Source organism: Parus major, chromosome Z, assembly GCF_001522545.3.
Source record: "Parus major isolate Abel chromosome Z, Parus_major1.1, whole genome shotgun sequence".
Taxonomy (NCBI): Eukaryota; Metazoa; Chordata; class Aves; order Passeriformes; family Paridae; genus Parus; species Parus major.
The window spans coordinates 72,725,054-72,742,504 of NC_031799.1; the positions used below are offsets into that span (position 1 = coordinate 72,725,054).

Genomic DNA, 17,451 nt, shown 5'->3' on the forward strand with positions numbered 1-17,451 from the left:
TGTGCCCAAAGGTGTGCAAGGCACTTTTCAGGAATAACAATCCTTTCTGTGGAGAGGCCGTTTCAAACATCACCTCCTACCCTCACTGTACACATCCAGGCCAGTGGTGGTGGCACTGACCAGGGCAAGAAACCACAACAGAAAACTCCTACAGACACACTGCACCAAACTACAACCTAGAACCAATCTGTGCACACACTTCTTCAGAGAAAGCCAAGATCCTGATTCTTCTGTCGGTCACGCACAGCTCTCACCCATCTAGCCACAAACAAATGATCCTGTTTTAGCAGGAATTTTTGTCCTCTGGGGAAAAAAGAGCAAGCTGAACTGAGAGATGGTTCCAAAAGTGGAGCTCAGGGGCTAATACTGCACTTGGTGAGCTCTTTGAATCCTCTTTGTATGGGTAAAATAACATCCAATAAATTAAATCAGTATGGCTTACTTCATTTATTTATGTACGCTTCACAGCTGCAGCATTCATACACAAACATTCATTACTTTATAAAAAGATTAAAAAATGGTTATATATACAAAATTATTTATTTTTGCTTTTTGTTTGTTTTCTACAAAAAAAAAATCCCCCAAACACCAGGTCTACCTCCATTTTAGAATGCAGAGACCTGTAATATAGACCTTGTGGTTAATATCGTGAAAGTAATTTTTTTCCTTTTTTTCCTTTTTTTTGCCTCCTTCCTAAAAAAGAAAAAAAAAAAAAAAAAGTGGCCCTGGTTGATAAAGTTAATGTATTAGCACTTGGAATTTTACAGGCTCTCTCTGTCATACACAACTCCTCCACGCAGTCCTTTCTCATGTGTGCTGAAGCTGGGATGGAGAGCAGGAAAAAACGTTCCATATTGCAGTCCCTCCTTCGTGCTTTGTGCCACTTTTATGTGCTCTGTCTAAACTTTTCATCTCACAGGACACAAACTGTACCTTGGGTGGGAATTGGCACAGTTCCCATTCAAAAAAAACCAAAAAAAAATAATAAAATAACATTAAAAAAAAAAAATCATGTCACTTGTGTGTTTATCTTCACCTGATAATTGCAAATTTCAGTCAGTGAAGTCTTTATTTCAACCATTTCCAGCCTAGGTAAACAACACAGAAACAACGTCATAAACGACTGAAGACCTCTGAGGCCGTTCTAACCATAAATATGCCTGAAATTAGTGTGACTTTTCATTTTATATACACGATTTTAAAAACAACACACAGTCAAACAACATTAAAATCATCTTATTTACATTTTCATTGGTGCTAAAATTGAGCTGTTTAAATATTGCAGAAGGCTGGTACATATCATAAAATGGTCCACACCGATGGCATATAGAAAACTAATAATCTTTATAGGCTGGAAATGGTTTCCTTTTATCCCCATAAGCACTTCTCCTCTTTTTTATTTATTTCTTAAATTTTCTGATAAACACCGTAATTTTTCTTTTTTCCTTTTATTTCTTTTTTTTTTTTTAATTTTTTTTTTAATATTTTTTTTTTTTGCAAAACGCGCCGTGAATACTGCAGTCCCAAAACGATTCAATAATACTCCTATAAGTGATAGAAAAAGGCACAGAAAGTTACGACTTTGGCTGAAATGGTGGAAATCCCCAATTCACCATTTAGCTCTCAGCGCCTGGAGTCCTGCCACGTCCTGATCCAGCGGTGGTAGTGCTTGGACGAGTTTAACGACGTCCCCTTGCCCGATGAGGAGTGTTTGTAGTAGTATTTCTTAGAGTAAGTCCTTTGGTATGTGGAGGCTGCAGAGAGAAGGGAGGAGAGAAGGGGGAAAAAAGAAAAAAAAAAGGGAAATTCGTTTCAAATTGAACTGGAAATGGGCTGCTGCACTTTGCAGCACAGTTGCATTTACTCTTGGCTAATTAATAATTTAACAAATGATTAACTGGAGCTGTGGAAGTGTTGCAGGCACACACACAGCTGCAGGAAGGATCACTGGCATTATTAGGAACCTGCTGATACAAGGATCTTCTAACTTTAAAAAAATCTTCATGCCTTCTGTAGTGATGCCTTAGGATTTTTTGCCTTTATATTTTTCAAATACCTGCAGTGCATTGGTGCCCAGCTCTGAGCTGCATGCAGAGTGTCACCCACTGTCCTCACACTTTGCTCACACACAACAATCCCTCTGGGCCTGGAGCTCAAGGACACCCCACAGCCTCAGGCCCCAAAAGCACAAACAAAAGTGACTTGGGGGGAGCAAACTGGGGCTAAATGACTTCATTTAATTCATTTAATTGCAGGGTTAACCCTGAGATGTGAATGGACCCAAGTTAGAATTGTCTGAAACACTCTTATCCATTTTGGGTGTAGCTCCTGGGAGGCTTTTGCCTGCCCATGATGTATCTGTTGGAGAAACCTTTAGTAAAGGTTAAGCTCTTTCAACTCTGTCTAGCCTCTGTTCCAGGCAGACACTCCAAGGCACCAGTAGAAACAAAAGAGGAAAATTTCCCATTATTTTTGGAGGCTTGGTGGGGTTTTTTTGCCATAATCCATCCCACCAGATTTGCTCCTCTCTACAGATACACATTCATAACTTCCCAATCTTAAATCAGCCCGCAGTTTGTGATTTGTCACTGGTTTGCACTCAGAGAACTCACGATTCATGCAAGTAATTTTGGGCATATCCCATCGTCCGTTCCCCTGGCAGCGGATGGTGGGGATGTGGCGCTGGATGAAACCGTCCTTGCAGTGGTATCTGATCAGGGAGTTGATCTCATAACGGGGCTTCATCTTCCCGAAGGTCTTTGCGTTTTCCACCACAGGAGGCTGGCCACAAGCCACTGGAAGGAGGAGAGAGCATCACCCAAAACTTCAGTTTGAACTGGGACTGGCCTCTCTCTGAGCCCTGGCTAAGGGAAGGTGACAAGGGACCTCAGCTGGACTCCCGAGAGGAACACCCAGACCAGGACAGGGGGATCGGTCAGCCCTGTAGATCTCCAGCCTTGTAAACCAAAACCAATACTGATGGAAGTTGGAAAATGGCAGATATTGTGGTCAGAATTGCCTTTCTGGCTTAAATTCTAAGTGTAAATTCAATATGCCAAAAATTTGGCATACTCACACAAACAAAGAGGTTGTTTTTCAGAAACCTGAAAACCAGTGAAGTGACTACAAGCATTGAAGGAAAAAGTCCTTTTTCCAGGACTCTTCATGTCATCCTCAATGACAGGCTGTTCAAAGGGACTGAACACTGATGGATCCACCAAGGTCCAGGGAACATGGTAAGAAGTACTGAATGTCAATTTAGCAAATTATGCTTTTGTCACTGCCAAGTTTGTACCTGTTCCTTTCTTGCAGGTGTAAGTAAGGTGATAATTGCATGGGACATCATTCCACTGCCCGTTCTCATGCCAGATTATAACAACACAGTCTTCTCCAGCAGAAAAGAAGCTGTCTGGCTGGTTTGGTCTCCAGTTCTCATATTGCTGCAGAAAAGAGAAGCAAAACCATCATTCCCAGTGCTGGAGAATATTTACATTAACAAATGAGCACATGGTATCACCTGTGGTGAAAAGTAATCTCAACTGTTTGATTCAGGCTGCTGAGCAAAGGTAGATTTTATAATTTCCTCCCACTGTATTAAAGGTTATCTCAAGGGGAAAAATATTCTGCTCTAACTTCTCATTTACTGTAAACTGATGTCAGGTGAACAAAACAAAGAGACACAAGGAAAACTGGGTCCCAAGGGTGTCAAAAACACTTTTTCCTACATAAATGCCATGAAGTATAATGCAAGAAAATAGAGTAAATAGCTCATGACCCTGATCAGTGCACATCTACTGAGTGAGAAACTACAGACCAACTTCCCAGATTTGGATTCTTTATGACATTGGATGACTTCATTCAGTTAATGAAGTCATTCCACTGGAGGACGTGCAGAATTAGGTGCAACATAAGCAAAAGAGTCAGTCAGAATGTGGCCCCCAAAACCACTGGAAATTGGTGTTTCCACTGAAAATGCTAGGTGGCAGACTGAGCCCAGACAACAGCCTCTCAGCTTTAGAAATGGTGATTCAAATTCTGCCCTCTGTCGAAAAAACCAGCCTCAAGCATCTGTGAAAATACATGAATAAAAGCAGAAAGCGCTTCTTCAGAATGCCCTTAATCTTCTGAAAGTAGAAATATGGTTTTTGGTATGTGCAAAACAAAAAAACTCACAAAAAAACCCTTCAAATGGCTGTGAAATACCAGCACAATGTCATTTCTGGATGAAAGTTCAGGAGGATTCAGTCTGTTTTTACAATCAGTCAGGAGGAAAAGTAGCAAGACTTTTGTCAGACTGATTGAAACTTGTGCAGCAGCTCCTGTCAGGGGACATACAGCCTCCTGTCCTGGCAGCCAGCAGAGGTGGGATAATCCCTCACCTTGTTCCCAAAAAAAGCACAAGATTCTGATACTTGCATAATGTTATGTCAAGAAAAATGAGAAAATATTAGGAAACCACACCTAACGATTTTTTTCTGGGATTTCTGTTGTGTCACTCCAGGAAGAATTTAAGGAAGGATAAAAATAGATATCTGTAAGAACTGGAATTCACATAAATGCCAGACACTACCCAGGCAGCTAGCCCCTTGTATGGGCAAAATGACACCATTTCTGCAGTGCTTATATTTTCCCCAGTGCTTACATCTTTCTGACTAGAGCTGGCCCATATAAATGTCATAAAAGTTTAGCTTTCTACTTTCTTAACTTTGTGAAATAACCCCTATTCACTGCCTGGGTGAAGACATTTTAGAAATAAAGTTACCATACCCCACACAAGTAGTATTTACCTTACAATGAATCAAACTATGAAAGGAAAATGAGTTAAATACTTAACCTTTTCCTACCACGTGTCATCTTACCCATCATAGGTTTTAATTATCCAGGCAATTTAACCAGCACAGTCTGAATAAATTTCTTCTGCACTGAATTTATTACCTCCAATAAAGCATCCCCATTTTTGTCTGGAACTAGATTAACTCCATCTCAACTTTTCAGTGTTTTACAGTCCTAAATTGCAGCACACACCAACTCACGTACCCAAGCCTAAGAATCCGTTCGCTTTCAAGAGCGCGTGCATAGATACACACAAAAATTAAACAAAACTGTAAGGTTAGTGGCAGGAGGTTACATCAATAATGTCCTGAGAGCCAAGAGAAGATTTCCACAAGCCTTGCAAGCCTGTTTCTTGTGGAAGTGATACCGCAGAGCTGCTTGCTTCCACAGGGATGGGAGTGTGGGAACGGAGGATGTTTAGCGGCTATTGGGGGCGTGTGAGCTGGAGGTGCTCAGCAGCCTGCCAGCTCCCAGCCTCAGCACACAGACTCCACATGCTCCCACTTGCCTTGCCAAAATGACTCCAAAAATTTGTGTTTGCTTAGCTGGCAGGGCTGCAGTGTAGTGGCAGAGTACTACATCTGGGCGCTGTGGTTTGTCCAAGAATGTCTGATATCCTCCAGCATGACTTGCTGTTACCTCACATCTGATATCGTCATTGCACAGATTTATTTTGGCTGAGGAGCTCCGATTTTGCCTGGCTCTGGTGCCAGAATTGCTTAGCAGAGGAAGTTCCAGACTGCTGAATTGCTTTCTTAGGTCTCCACCCAGCCCCTCTGTAGTTTTTCAATTCCTTATTTAGACACTGATAATGGGACAATGATACAAGGAGATTCTCACAGTTTGAGTGGAATAGGCTGCTAGACAAATAAACTAATTTGCTTTTCTCTTATGGACTAGATCTTTGCATGAACACAGGCATGAATCTGGTTTTCACTAGTGTAGACCTGGGTGACTGCACCATCTGCAGTAAACCCATACCAGCAAGAAATTAATGGGAAAATACCATTGGAAATGCTCTTTGCTGTATCACTCATAAGACAAAACCTAAATAGAATCAAACACTTAATGAATACATGGAAGAAAAGTTGCTGTGAGGTTTTTAGTCCTTGCCAGCTCTATTGACACTGGGTGATTGCACAGTGACCTAAAAACTGTCACTACTCTGGTTTTTAAGCAGCATTAGCACAACAGACATGATTTTTATTTTTTTTTTTTCTGTATTAAAATGCAAAGCACTTCCAGGGTGTACATTCCTGTACATATCATCTTAATTATGTACAAGACTCAAAATTCACCTCAGAGGAGGTTTGGCTGACCATGCCTCTCCTCCAGCTGAGGTGGGTGTGCAGAGGAAGGTCCAGAGCAATCACAGAATCTTGGAATGTTTTGCATTGAAGGGAAATTTTAAAATCAACCTAGCCCCAAGGACAAGAGTTTGGTCCCTGTACCTTCATTTGGTCCTTGGTGAGCCTGCCTGACCATCATTTCAGGATGAAAACTGGAGTTTATACTCTTTATGCTTTTAATAATACTGTAATAATCAGTTAATACTGTACTTTTTTTGGTTTTATTGTTTAAATCAAAGTCTTCTCTGTCACACTGGATTTATTTGTCCTGGCTTTTTCTGCTAAAAGGCCCTGAAAATTTTCCTGCAGAGTGAGGATGATCCATGGCTTAGAGATGGAGCTGAGTTGGGGTTCAGTTCTTTAGGCTTCCTACTGGCAGTAGATAATGCACTTGGCTGGCCATTCACAGCCCATAAAACAGGGAAAACGTATTCTCCTGCCTCACAGGAGGAGTTTGGGCATGATGGCTTCAAAAGCCCATGAGGATATTTTATAAGTTCCACATTTTTGGGGAGGATTTCCTTACATGGCACTGCACAAACTCACAGTCGTGTTGGGTGGCAGACTGACTTGTCACATGAAATGAGCTAAAAAATCCAGGCCTACAGCAAGAGCTGCAAAGCAGAAAACTTTATTAGCCTATTTATTAGTCACCACCTATTCTCATTCAGATGGCTGCTAATTAAACAGAAGGAGCATAATCTTTCCATCATGGAGTGGGAGATTTGTTGTTTAAACTGTCAGATAAGCAGCCTTTCTTGACTTAGGGCTCATTTCCTGACTCATGGATAATCCACTCAGCTCTTCCAGGTGCTCACACTGCCCAGGTGAACCCAGGAGTATCTCAGCTTTGAGACACTCCTTGGGAAATTTCAGCCCTGCCTTTATTTCCAAAAGGCTCATGGAGAGCCTGAGATCAATCACTCGGATTTTGCATTCCGAAAGAGCCAGCAAAGCATTGTGTCTAAGGAAGCACAATAAAAAACCACTGCTGCCAACAAAACTTTACTGCCTGACCTCAGTATTGTGTAAAGCCAGTAATCTCCTGCACAGCACTGAATCTAGGAAATCATTTACTTGAAATACATCTACTTAGATGGACAGGTTAAGGCTTTTCCTTCTGGGGAAAGGAAACACGTTTTCAGCATGTTTAAATAAGATGTCTTTACAAATGTGTCTTGGCACTTCTTAGAGCTTGTAGCTGTGATTTTTATTTTCTTTCATTCTGGCTACTTCCCTATCTGATTCCTCCTTAATGCAAGACTGATGAGGCAAATTAAAGAAAAAACAACAGTGGTTGTTTTTTACCTCTTAAAAGAGGTAAGGACTGGCTGATTGGATAATTTCTGTGCCATTTCACCTGAAAGTGAAGCAACATTTCCTGCCTGGTATTTATCACTGAGCTAAAACCACCACTGCAAACCTCACTATCACCCTTTTCTTCTCCTGCCATAGCTCTGATAAGAGCAGAAATACACTTTTTTCTTTTTTGTTTCAACACAATAGCAGACAAAATCTTAGAAACCTTTATCAGGAAAGGCCCTGAATGAGTCCCTCGCTGTGGGGGTTGTTATAATTGGACAACTTGAGTAAAAATTACATCTCACTTTCAGTGAGTCTCGGAATTACTTGGTGGATGAACTTCAACGAGATCAGCACGAGGTTACAATGAGCACAAGCCCAGGAAACCCTCATTTGTGACTCATGCTGCTGCACAGCACTGATGCTGTGACAGGAGACACTTGGAAAGTTTAAACATGATTGCACTTCTTTTCCATAGGGAAAAAAAAATCAGATTTCTGTGAAGATTTGGCAATGTATGAAATATTTCCATTAAGGTCACCTAGTATTTAAATGCATTTTTACGTGGGAAAGACAATAAGTTATCTTTCAGTGCAGTCTGTAATTTCCCTCCAGTCCTGCAAAGGATTTTTCTGTTTAATTTTATGAATGGAAGCAGCTGACAGAAAACACCAAAAGTGTTCTTGAGTTTAAAAACTCCATTCAAAGAGAGCTTAAGCACACACCTTGATTTAAAGGCAGGGGTCATGCCTTACTGGGGACAATCACAGGAAAATCACATGCAGGACTCAGACAGATGCTAAAATAATTGCCTGAAGGAGGGACCAAGTGTGTGCATAAATCTTTGCTGGGAGAAACTCCAATCAAATTGAAGACAGCTCCTATATTCAAACCTATCTACAAAAATCACATGTCGTGATTAGGTTCTGGTTGAATACCTTCCCTTTAGCTCCTAATCTGAGTTTTATTTGCCTAGGACTTGGGAAACTGGCAGGGTTTGGGCCAGGCAGGAACCCAACACTCCCCATCACTGAGTCACACTGTGAGCAAGACAAGCTCCCAGGAGGAGCTTTGCTAAGTGTTTCTGCAAAAGATTTCACTAGCAGGGGTTGGGTTTTTTGGTAACAGAGAGATGGAATGTGTTGAGAAACTTTTTGTGTCCCGTGCAGCAGCTTGCAAAAGAAGAAAGGGCCTCTGGAAAACAGATATTTCTGTGCACCTAAGGGTACCCACCCACAAGAAGTGACTGCAGATTGAATAAGCAGGAAAACCTCTGCAAGAAGAAATTATTTGGGGAATAAACCTGATGAATTGAAATTCAGAGTGGAAAAAAGGCTACCTGACAAAACTGAGACATAAAAGCACCGTCAGCCCTGTAGTTTTGGGAAGCAATGTTTGTGTGGTGGAGCAGATGACTAGCTCTGGGATGTTTTTTGAACAGTACCATAGAATGATGATTTTTCCATGAGAAGCAGAACACTGCTAGAATGGCAGTGAAACCCACTAGGTGACGCTGTCTACTTGCTCCAGAGCCCAGAGTTGCTCCAAAATTACGATTATTCAGAAAATCATTAACTCTTTCATTAACTCTTTCAGAGCTAAATGAAGCCGTGGACTTTTACCTGCTCTTTACTGTGTTCTGTTTTCAGAATAATAGCTTTCGTCACACAGTTCAGTTTGGAGGGTATGCTCTGTGTGATGGACCCTCAGAAGTCACTTCAGCAGCTGAGAAATCATGTTAAAAATGAGTGGCAAAGCAAGCAGGGTGGCAAGTGCTGGTTTGGTGTAATTCCTGTTTGTTTTGGAGTCACACTGACATGAATATATATTAGCAATGTGATGCAAATTGTGTGGGGTGAGATTTAATCTTTTTAAGCTACCAGGAGAACCACTGGGAAGGAAAAAAAAAATGTAAAATCCTGCACTTTGTCAACAATTACTGCAGGTTTGAAGCTGTCCAAGTATTTTAGCCCAGAGTAACAAGTAATTTCAGCCCAGCAGTAACTGCAGACCCCCCTGGTAAAAACAAGACAAAACCCCACTTTGTCCAAGAGCCCCTCGTTATGACATCCTGGACCAAAAATATACCTGTCATTAATAACATTATATAGTTCTCCTCCATTTAAACTCAGGTCAAATGAGCATCTTAAAAAGAGGCTGTAACGACTGACTGCAGCACAGAACCAAAACATTTGGTAGGTTTAAAATCTCCTTCTCCAAGGATCCTGTGGGACGTGGGCACAATGAGCTTTTTGTTTGCAGCTGACTACAGCACTTTTTTAGTTTGTTTGCTTTACTTAACCCTCAGAGGCAGGCTCCTTCACTACAATACTGCCTGCCTTTTGAAGGTTTTGGGTTTTTTTGTGTGTTGTGTGTGCTCAATGAAGTTACTCTTTCTGAGAGGGGTGCAGTTACAGATTTGCTCAAGTTAAAGCCTTCTGATTCACCGACCAATAAAGGAAGGAAAAGAGAGAGCTTTGCTTTTGCCAGAATTAAGTTTCTGGGTTGTTTTCCTTTTTTTTTTTTTTATTTTTTTATTTTTTTTTTTTTATAAATGTATCTACCTAACGCTGACAGCCCGAGGAACCAGCTTTGCACAACACAAAGCATTAAACACCCCTGTGCTGAAGGGGAGGAAAAACCAAGGCAGGGTCTCTGGACAGCTTTAAAAGTGGCAATATGCCCCTTTCCTGGCTGGCAGCATTCTCCCAGTGACAGACAAGCTGGCCACAGACGCTGGCCAGCTCCTTATTACAGCACTAATCTTATGTAATGGCAGTGAGCTCACCGCCCTACAAAGCACTAATTATCAGCAGCGTTTTCCAGGGGATGTGAATAACCCCCCTCGTGGGGCGGGGGGCCCTGGGCACAGCCCCAAGTTGCTGTATGTGCTTAATCCATAACATGAATAGCTCCAAAGGGCTCCTTGTCTGCCGTGCCTGCTCACAAGGGTCCTTAGCAATCACAAAGGGGGAGCTGCCAAAAGCAACACCAGATTTTTTCCCTTTTTTTTTTTGGCTTTTNACAAAGGGGGAGCTGCCAAAAGCAACACCAGATTTTTTCCCTTTTTTTTTTTGGCTTTTTTTTTTTTTTTTTTTTTTTTTTTTTTTTTTTTTTTTTTCTTTTTTTTTCCTTTTTTTTTTTTTTTCCTTTTTTTTCCTGTTTGGATGGGTGTGCTTTACAGCTGTAAAAGTTACCCATTCACAGAGCTAAGTGAATTATTTAAATTCGATTTCTCTGGCGTGTTTTCAAGCGTCCCGTTGTGTCCTCTCTCCCTTTGATCAATTATTAAATGCCTCCTCTGATAATGCAAGTTTTGTTGTTCTGTAGTTTGTATTGCATCACATTTAAAGCATAAAAAGATCCAAGCAGGCAAATTCCTCTGCTCACACAGTTGTGTGAGTGTTTGGCCCTTGCTTCCTTCTCCTGCATCACTGGGGTTTTTTCCCAAACCTGTTTGTTATTACTGCTTAGAGCTCTATAGATAATTGTGGGATGAAGATTGTCCTTAATAGATATTTTAAAAGAGTTGTTCACTGTTAGGGAAATGCTGGGAAAAAAGCCTTGCCTAGAGAAGTGCAAGAACAATTTAAGTTCTATAATTTTCTAAATGTAAATAAAGACTACATATAACCATTTTCATTGCACTGTAGAATGTAAATCAGAGGGAAAATAATGTTCTCCCAAACCAAAGCAAACAGAACAGCCCTATAACTACCCTGAACAGAAGAAAAGCAGAGCTAGCAAAACATGCTCTAAAAAACTCTGTATTGCTCTCTCCTGCCTCTTGAATCAATCAATGTAATCATACCTGAAACCTCCTGAGCAGAAACTGGCTTGATTTTCAGGAAGTAATGAATAACAAAGCTCTAAAAGAGCTGGGGTGCTGCGAGTTCTCTGAGCACACCTCAAGGCCTGCTCTCACCGCCTTCACTTTTGGGACAAATTACCTGAAATCAGGGACCAAGCAGCTTTGCCAAAGTTTGCAGCTTCCTGCTCGTGCACACAACCTCAGGTGATGCTCCCAGTCCCAGCCCAGCCTTGTGCCAGTGGCCCCTCATCTCCAGCTCCCACTGAACATCTGAGGATCTGGGTTTCCTCAAAGGACATGTGCTTTTTCTGCTGCACCTACACAGATACCAACAACTCCTTCCCCTTCATACAGGAAAAGGTGGCGTTGTTTTGCACAAAAATTGTTTTTCTGCGTGGCTCATCAGCTCCAGAACATGAATGCCACCTCTCCCAACCAACAGAACCACTGCAGGGTTCTTTCTTTCAAAAAAACAGAAAAATAAATAAATAAGTGGAGTTCAAAAAAATAAAATAATAATAAAAAAAAAGGAGCAGGGGCACACTGTAGATGAGAAAAGATTTCTCCCTGACACCCAAATCAGAAGAGAACAGATAGATGTGAGCAGCCATTGGATCCCACAGCTTACTGCAATTATAGCCTATTTTATTCTGCTTATTGAACAATGTGCCCTAAGCTTAGCCAAGGAGAGCTTGGAAGATAAGTTCTGGCCTAAGCCAAGAAGATCCCAATTTGTTTTTTAAAGAAAATTCAAAAAAAAGAAAGACAAATATAAGCAAATTCATCTGGCCAAGAAAAAAATCCTGTAATGACAGGGCAGTTACCTGAAAACCATTTTCTTTATGGAAAGTGTCACCTGGGCTGACAATTAAACTTTAGCCCATGAGAGGTGGGACACAACCACTTTATCCAAGTAATTTTGGTCTTCTCTAGCCCAGTCTGTGTTTGGGTTGCAGTGAGTACAACAAGCTGAAAATGTGTGTTTTACCAGCAGATGGTGAGGCTTCATCTGCACAAGATTGTGACATTTATCCTGAAAGGCAGGAAACTGCTAACTAGTTCTGAATTAAAACCACTTTGCAGTTAAGAAATAAACTTGCCAAACCCCTGCTGAAATCTGAGAGATAATGATGCATCAGACATTTTAGTCAGGTAGATCAAAACACCTCCTCAGGAGGCTCTGCTCAGGAGCAGAACCTCCAATATTGTGATTTAGGAGTGGGTCTGTTTCTATTTCATAGGGATAATTTTTCTTGTCCTAAAAGGTTGGTTTGTTTTTTGTTGTTTTTTTTTTATGGAAAACAGGCAGACTCTGCAAATATGGACAAAAATCATGTGGGCAGAGAAATAAATACTATTTCTCGCTTTCTCATTGAATTTGATTGTACTCACTTCATTATTCAAGAATTGAGTTTTCCTCTGGGAATTCCGAGGGCCAGAGGGTGAATTTGCAAGATCATTCTTCATCTTTCCCTAAACCTGCTTACTGGCATTATTTTTCCAAGTTCAACATAAATTCCAGTTCAAGCACAAAAAATGTGCACAGGAATACAGGGGGTTTTGGGTTGTTGGGTTTTTTTGTCTGCTGCTGCTGGTTTTGATGAATTGTTAACAGGTAATATTTTCTCTAGGGGTGAAAAAGGAAGAATTCCAAGGTATCAAAAGTGGCTGACTATACTTAGTCCACTAATCTTTTTCAGAAGGGCTGAAAGCCTGTCAAGGCTACTTAAGGTTCAGTGTAGGTTTCCCAGTAAGAACCTTAATTCTAGATTCTCATTTACATGCATTGCCCAAATATCATGTTTAATGGTGGCTGGCTCTTCAGCCTCAGTTTAAAAAAAATCTGGAAAAACACAACTTGTCATGGGCTGAAAATGTAAAAAAAATTACAATTTCCTTCCATTGAACCCATTGGTTGGAAAACATTTTAGGTGCAAAGAAAAAAAAAGGAATTAAAATGGTTTTTTATCCCTTTTCCCAAAATTGCCAATAAAATATCTGGCAACAGAGTTGCTTGCTGTCAGTGTGCTGCATATTTCTGTTGGTTTCCTTGTGCTGGTGGGAAATGAATACCCAAGTAATAGAAACCCTTTTCTGTGTCTCCAGTAGTGGAGCTTGTGTTTCAAGCATTCCCAGTTCCCAGTTCTAGGGGTTTGTTTTGGTTAGGAAAGAGAATGCATGTGAAAGAGAAGCTTGTCACCCACAACATGCCCTGATGTTGTTTTTGTTGATAATTTTCTTTTTCTTTTAAGTCTACAGAGCATCAGAACTGTTAGGGGTTTCATTTTAATCCATAAAACCTCACAAAGTCCTGCAAGCATGATTTTTTGGATTGAACCAAGCTGTTACTGGAAAAAAATCAAAGAAGCATCAAGATAAAGATGAATATGGACCACTTGTAGCTGCACAATCACTTTTCTGATGGTATCTCCAAGAAAACTGATATCAGGGGATCCCCAGCAGGCTTGACAAATTTTCCCCCATGCCAGAAGTGTTGACTAGAATTGTGGATAAATAATATTCTTTTGGAGAATGCATAGAGTTGGGAAACAAATTTAGAAACAGCTGAATACAGATGCACCCTGATACATAAAACATGACAGGGCTATTTAAAATTTGGATATAAGCAAGATAAGCATCTCAAAACTCAGAGATTCAATAAGCACCTCTAAACTCAGAAATTCAATTTAGAACCCAAGTGTTGGTGTAATAATGCTGATTTTTATGATCACAAATTATGCTAATGCATTCCCAGACATCATGAATTCTGCTTACTTGCATACACATAAAAGAGGCAAATTTTCTACCTGCACAGTATTCAAATTCACTGCAATTTTAGGAGAACATCAGGAAAATAGATTGGATGCATATATTTAATTATGTTATCATTCCTATTAATTACTGGAGAAGTAATAAATCACTGCAACAGCAAGAGTGGTTAGAAAGTATGAGAAATAAGTTAAAAGCCAAGGAAAAAGGAACAAATGAGGCAGCTGCTGAAACCATGGGATCCAGAAACCATATGGAATAAGTTATGAGTAAAATCTATTGGAGCAATGAACATAAATGATTTCAAGAGACACCTAAATTGTTTCCAAAGGAAGAGGCAGAGGGAAGTTGTTAAAAATGAAAGAAAAATAAGGTGGGAGAAAAGATCAATCAAAACAGAAATCTGTTGGACAGATGGTACCACTCTGTTTCTAGAATATCTTAATTCCTTAAAATTGAAAATTACAGTAAAAATATAATGTCCCATTTAGTCAGTAGCCTGAATAAAAAAAAAAAAAAAATAGGATCTCAGCTCTAATTTTAATTTCCTCCAATTCATAGAATCATAAAATGGTTTGGACTGGGAGGGACCATGGGCAGGAACACCTTCCACTAGACCAGAGTGACTCATCAGCGGCACAACAGCTCTGTCTTTGGAATATATAGGCATTTATCTTTTTTCACACTTGGTGTCTGGAATCACCAGTGGGTGCCTTGGTACCACCCCAGATGCCCTGAGCCACCAGTGAGGGAGCAGAAAGTTCCACCACCATTTCCCACCCCCTCTTTGCTCTCAGCTGCCACTCACAGCCATGTCCCCAAGAAATGTCTCATTTATAAACCATTTCAGAGCACTTCAAGGCTCTGGTTTTTTACATGGAATGGCAATAAATGAAGCCTGCCTTGCCCCAGGTGTATTTCTACACCAGCTGCAGCCACAGGGTCTGCAGCAGCAACAGGTGTGTTCTGATGCTCTCTGATTTAAAAGGCACAACTGGAAGGGAAAATAATAACTGCTTTGGGCTTCTTTTGCATGCAGGGTTCTTCACTGGGTGCTCAACAGCGAATACATCATCTGTTCCTCCTACAGAAGAGATTATTTTGAATGGGGAAGGGTTTGATCATTTCCTATGTCCATCAGCTCTTTGGTTTAGGTTTGCTGATGGCAGGTGAAGATGATTTCCCTCTCCTTTGGCTGTTAGTACTTTTGGTTTTAAGTCAGCAACAGCATCTTAAAATTTTATGTGTGAATTATGGGTTCCAGGCCTCCTGAACCAGGCTAAGAGCTGCCACACAGGGAAGGTTGCAGAAATACTTGTGAGACTCCTCTGTGCACCCCGGAGACCCAGCAAAGGCAAGAGCTTGGATGCCAGATCATCACCCAAAAATGCATCCTGAGTGAGTGAGAATTGCCACACATGGCCTTGCACAAGGCAAGAAGATCTTAAACCAGCTCCAGCAGAGACCCTTAAATTACCACAGTCTCAGATTTTTGAGTATTTCTGTTTGAAACCTTCAAGAGTTCCCACACATACAATAACAGGAACTAAGAACTTAGAGCTAAACCACAAAATATTAGGTGTCCCAAAATGAATTTACTGCCTGTTTGCTTGGGTTCTTGGGGGGGTTCTTGGCTGTTTTTTGTTTGTTTTTGGGTTGGTTTTTTTTTTCAGCTTCCCTCATTGCTAGTGGGAATTTGATAAGCCACCACAAAAAGAAATGAGTGATTTCAGCTTGAAGGCATCTTACCAGTGGGCTACCATCAGTCCAGCGGAAATCACGCTCAAACATCTTGTCATTGAGGCCAATCCACTGGTAGTCATGGCCAATACCTAGGGAACCAGAAGGGTATTTTTATTAACCTTCCCATAAATGGAAGAGATTTCACCAGAGAAAATGATTTTATGTGGAATGAATCAGACATCCTGTTCTTAAAATTGTTCAGCTCTTCGTGCTAATGACTGGTCTTTTTCAGCTTTTTGGTTTTAATTTGGGATGTGTGTAAAAATGCAGATTCTCATCTAACAGTTTTAAATGACCCCATCTCTTTACTCCCTGTGATGTCTACCAAGGCAAAGAGAATTAATTTCCTACCTGAGAGCATATGAGGAGAAGAAAAGAAAAATATTGAAATCACATATTCTAATCCACATTTTTTTCAAGTTTTGGCTAGGCTGTGACCAGTGTTGTCTAAATTTTACAATACAACACAGTAGCTATTTCTTTATGCCTAACTAACATGATAGATGGTGGTATTGGCTTGATGTCATATGCAGAAAATACCTTAAGTCTGTGGAAAAAAAATGCTTCAAAAAGTTTTAAAGCAAAAGTTCTTGTTTTCATCCCTCCCCCACAAAAAGTATTTTCTACTTAACAAAAATAATATCATAGTGATAGAGAATTTGTATTAACTGCAGAAGCAAACATTTATAACACAAAGTGTGCCCTTTAAACAGTCTAGAAGTATGTTTTATGTTGGAGATGTAAAAGCTGAGTGATGAGGAGGAGATCTCACCATCTCTGAACTCTCAGTGATCTCTCTTGTTTAGAGAATATACTGACTGGGAAAGGACCCACTGACTGGGAAAGGGATGATCAGTGCAGCCCCTGGCCCTGCACAGACACCCCAAAACCCCACCCTGGCCATCCCTGGAGTGGTGTCCAAACGCTCCTGGAGCTCCGGCAGCCTCAGGGCTGTGCCCGTTCCCTGGGCAGCCTGGGCAGTGCCAGCACCTCTGGGGGAAGAACCTTTCCCAAAATCCACCCCAACCCTCCCCTGACACAACTTCAGGCCATTCCCTCAGGTTCTGTCCCTGCCCCAGGAAGCAGAGATCAAAGATACCCCCCAGAGGATGTTGGGGACCACAATGAGGTGTGACCTCAGTCTCCTGTTCTCCAACTGAACCACCCAAGTGACCTCAGCTCCTGCCTAGAGCCTTCCCCATCTCCACTCCCTCCTCTGGACACTCCCTGACACCTTCAGATCTCCCTGCTGTTGTGGCACCCGAGGTGTGAGGCAGGGGAAGGCCGTGGGTACGCACGGTTGACGAAGATCTGCTCCTCGTGGGACAGGATGCTGGTCAGGTGTGCTCCCTGCAGGCGACACTCCCGCTCCGCCGTGTCCCACGTGCGCCGGTGCGCAAAGTACTTGTAGCACTGCCCCTGGAACTTGTGCCAGCCGTAGTCACAGGTCTCCGTGTCTGCAGCAGACAGACAAAGCACAGCGCTGTCAGTGCACCTAAAATGATGCTTTAGGTTTTGCCTTTCACAGTTCCCAGGTTGTGCCCTGCCCTGGTGTGTGACTCTGAACTCCACACACAGTGACAGCAAGCTCTCCTCACAGCTCAGGCACACACAACAATCCTTTCCCAGCCCCACAGCCAAGGG

The 17,451-nt window shown here is 41.4% G+C and overlaps 1 protein-coding gene across 2 annotated transcripts in view; it reads right to left on the reverse strand.

The window, feature by feature from the left end:
• The window catches only part of VCAN (versican), an 89,976-nt gene continuing 72,525 nt past the window's right edge, over positions 1-17,451 (reverse strand). For both annotated transcript variants that reach the window (XM_015615090.2, XM_015615089.2), the window contains 5 exons: positions 17,106-17,264; positions 15,814-15,896; positions 3,296-3,440; positions 2,613-2,795; positions 1-1,754 (listed from right to left, as the gene is read on the reverse strand). In XM_015615090.2, the coding sequence (XP_015470576.1) occupies positions 1,624-1,754; positions 2,613-2,795; positions 3,296-3,440; positions 15,814-15,896; positions 17,106-17,264 (701 nt within the window). In that variant the 3' untranslated portion in view covers positions 1-1,623. The remainder of the gene's footprint in view (positions 1,755-2,612; positions 2,796-3,295; positions 3,441-15,813; positions 15,897-17,105; positions 17,265-17,451) is intronic.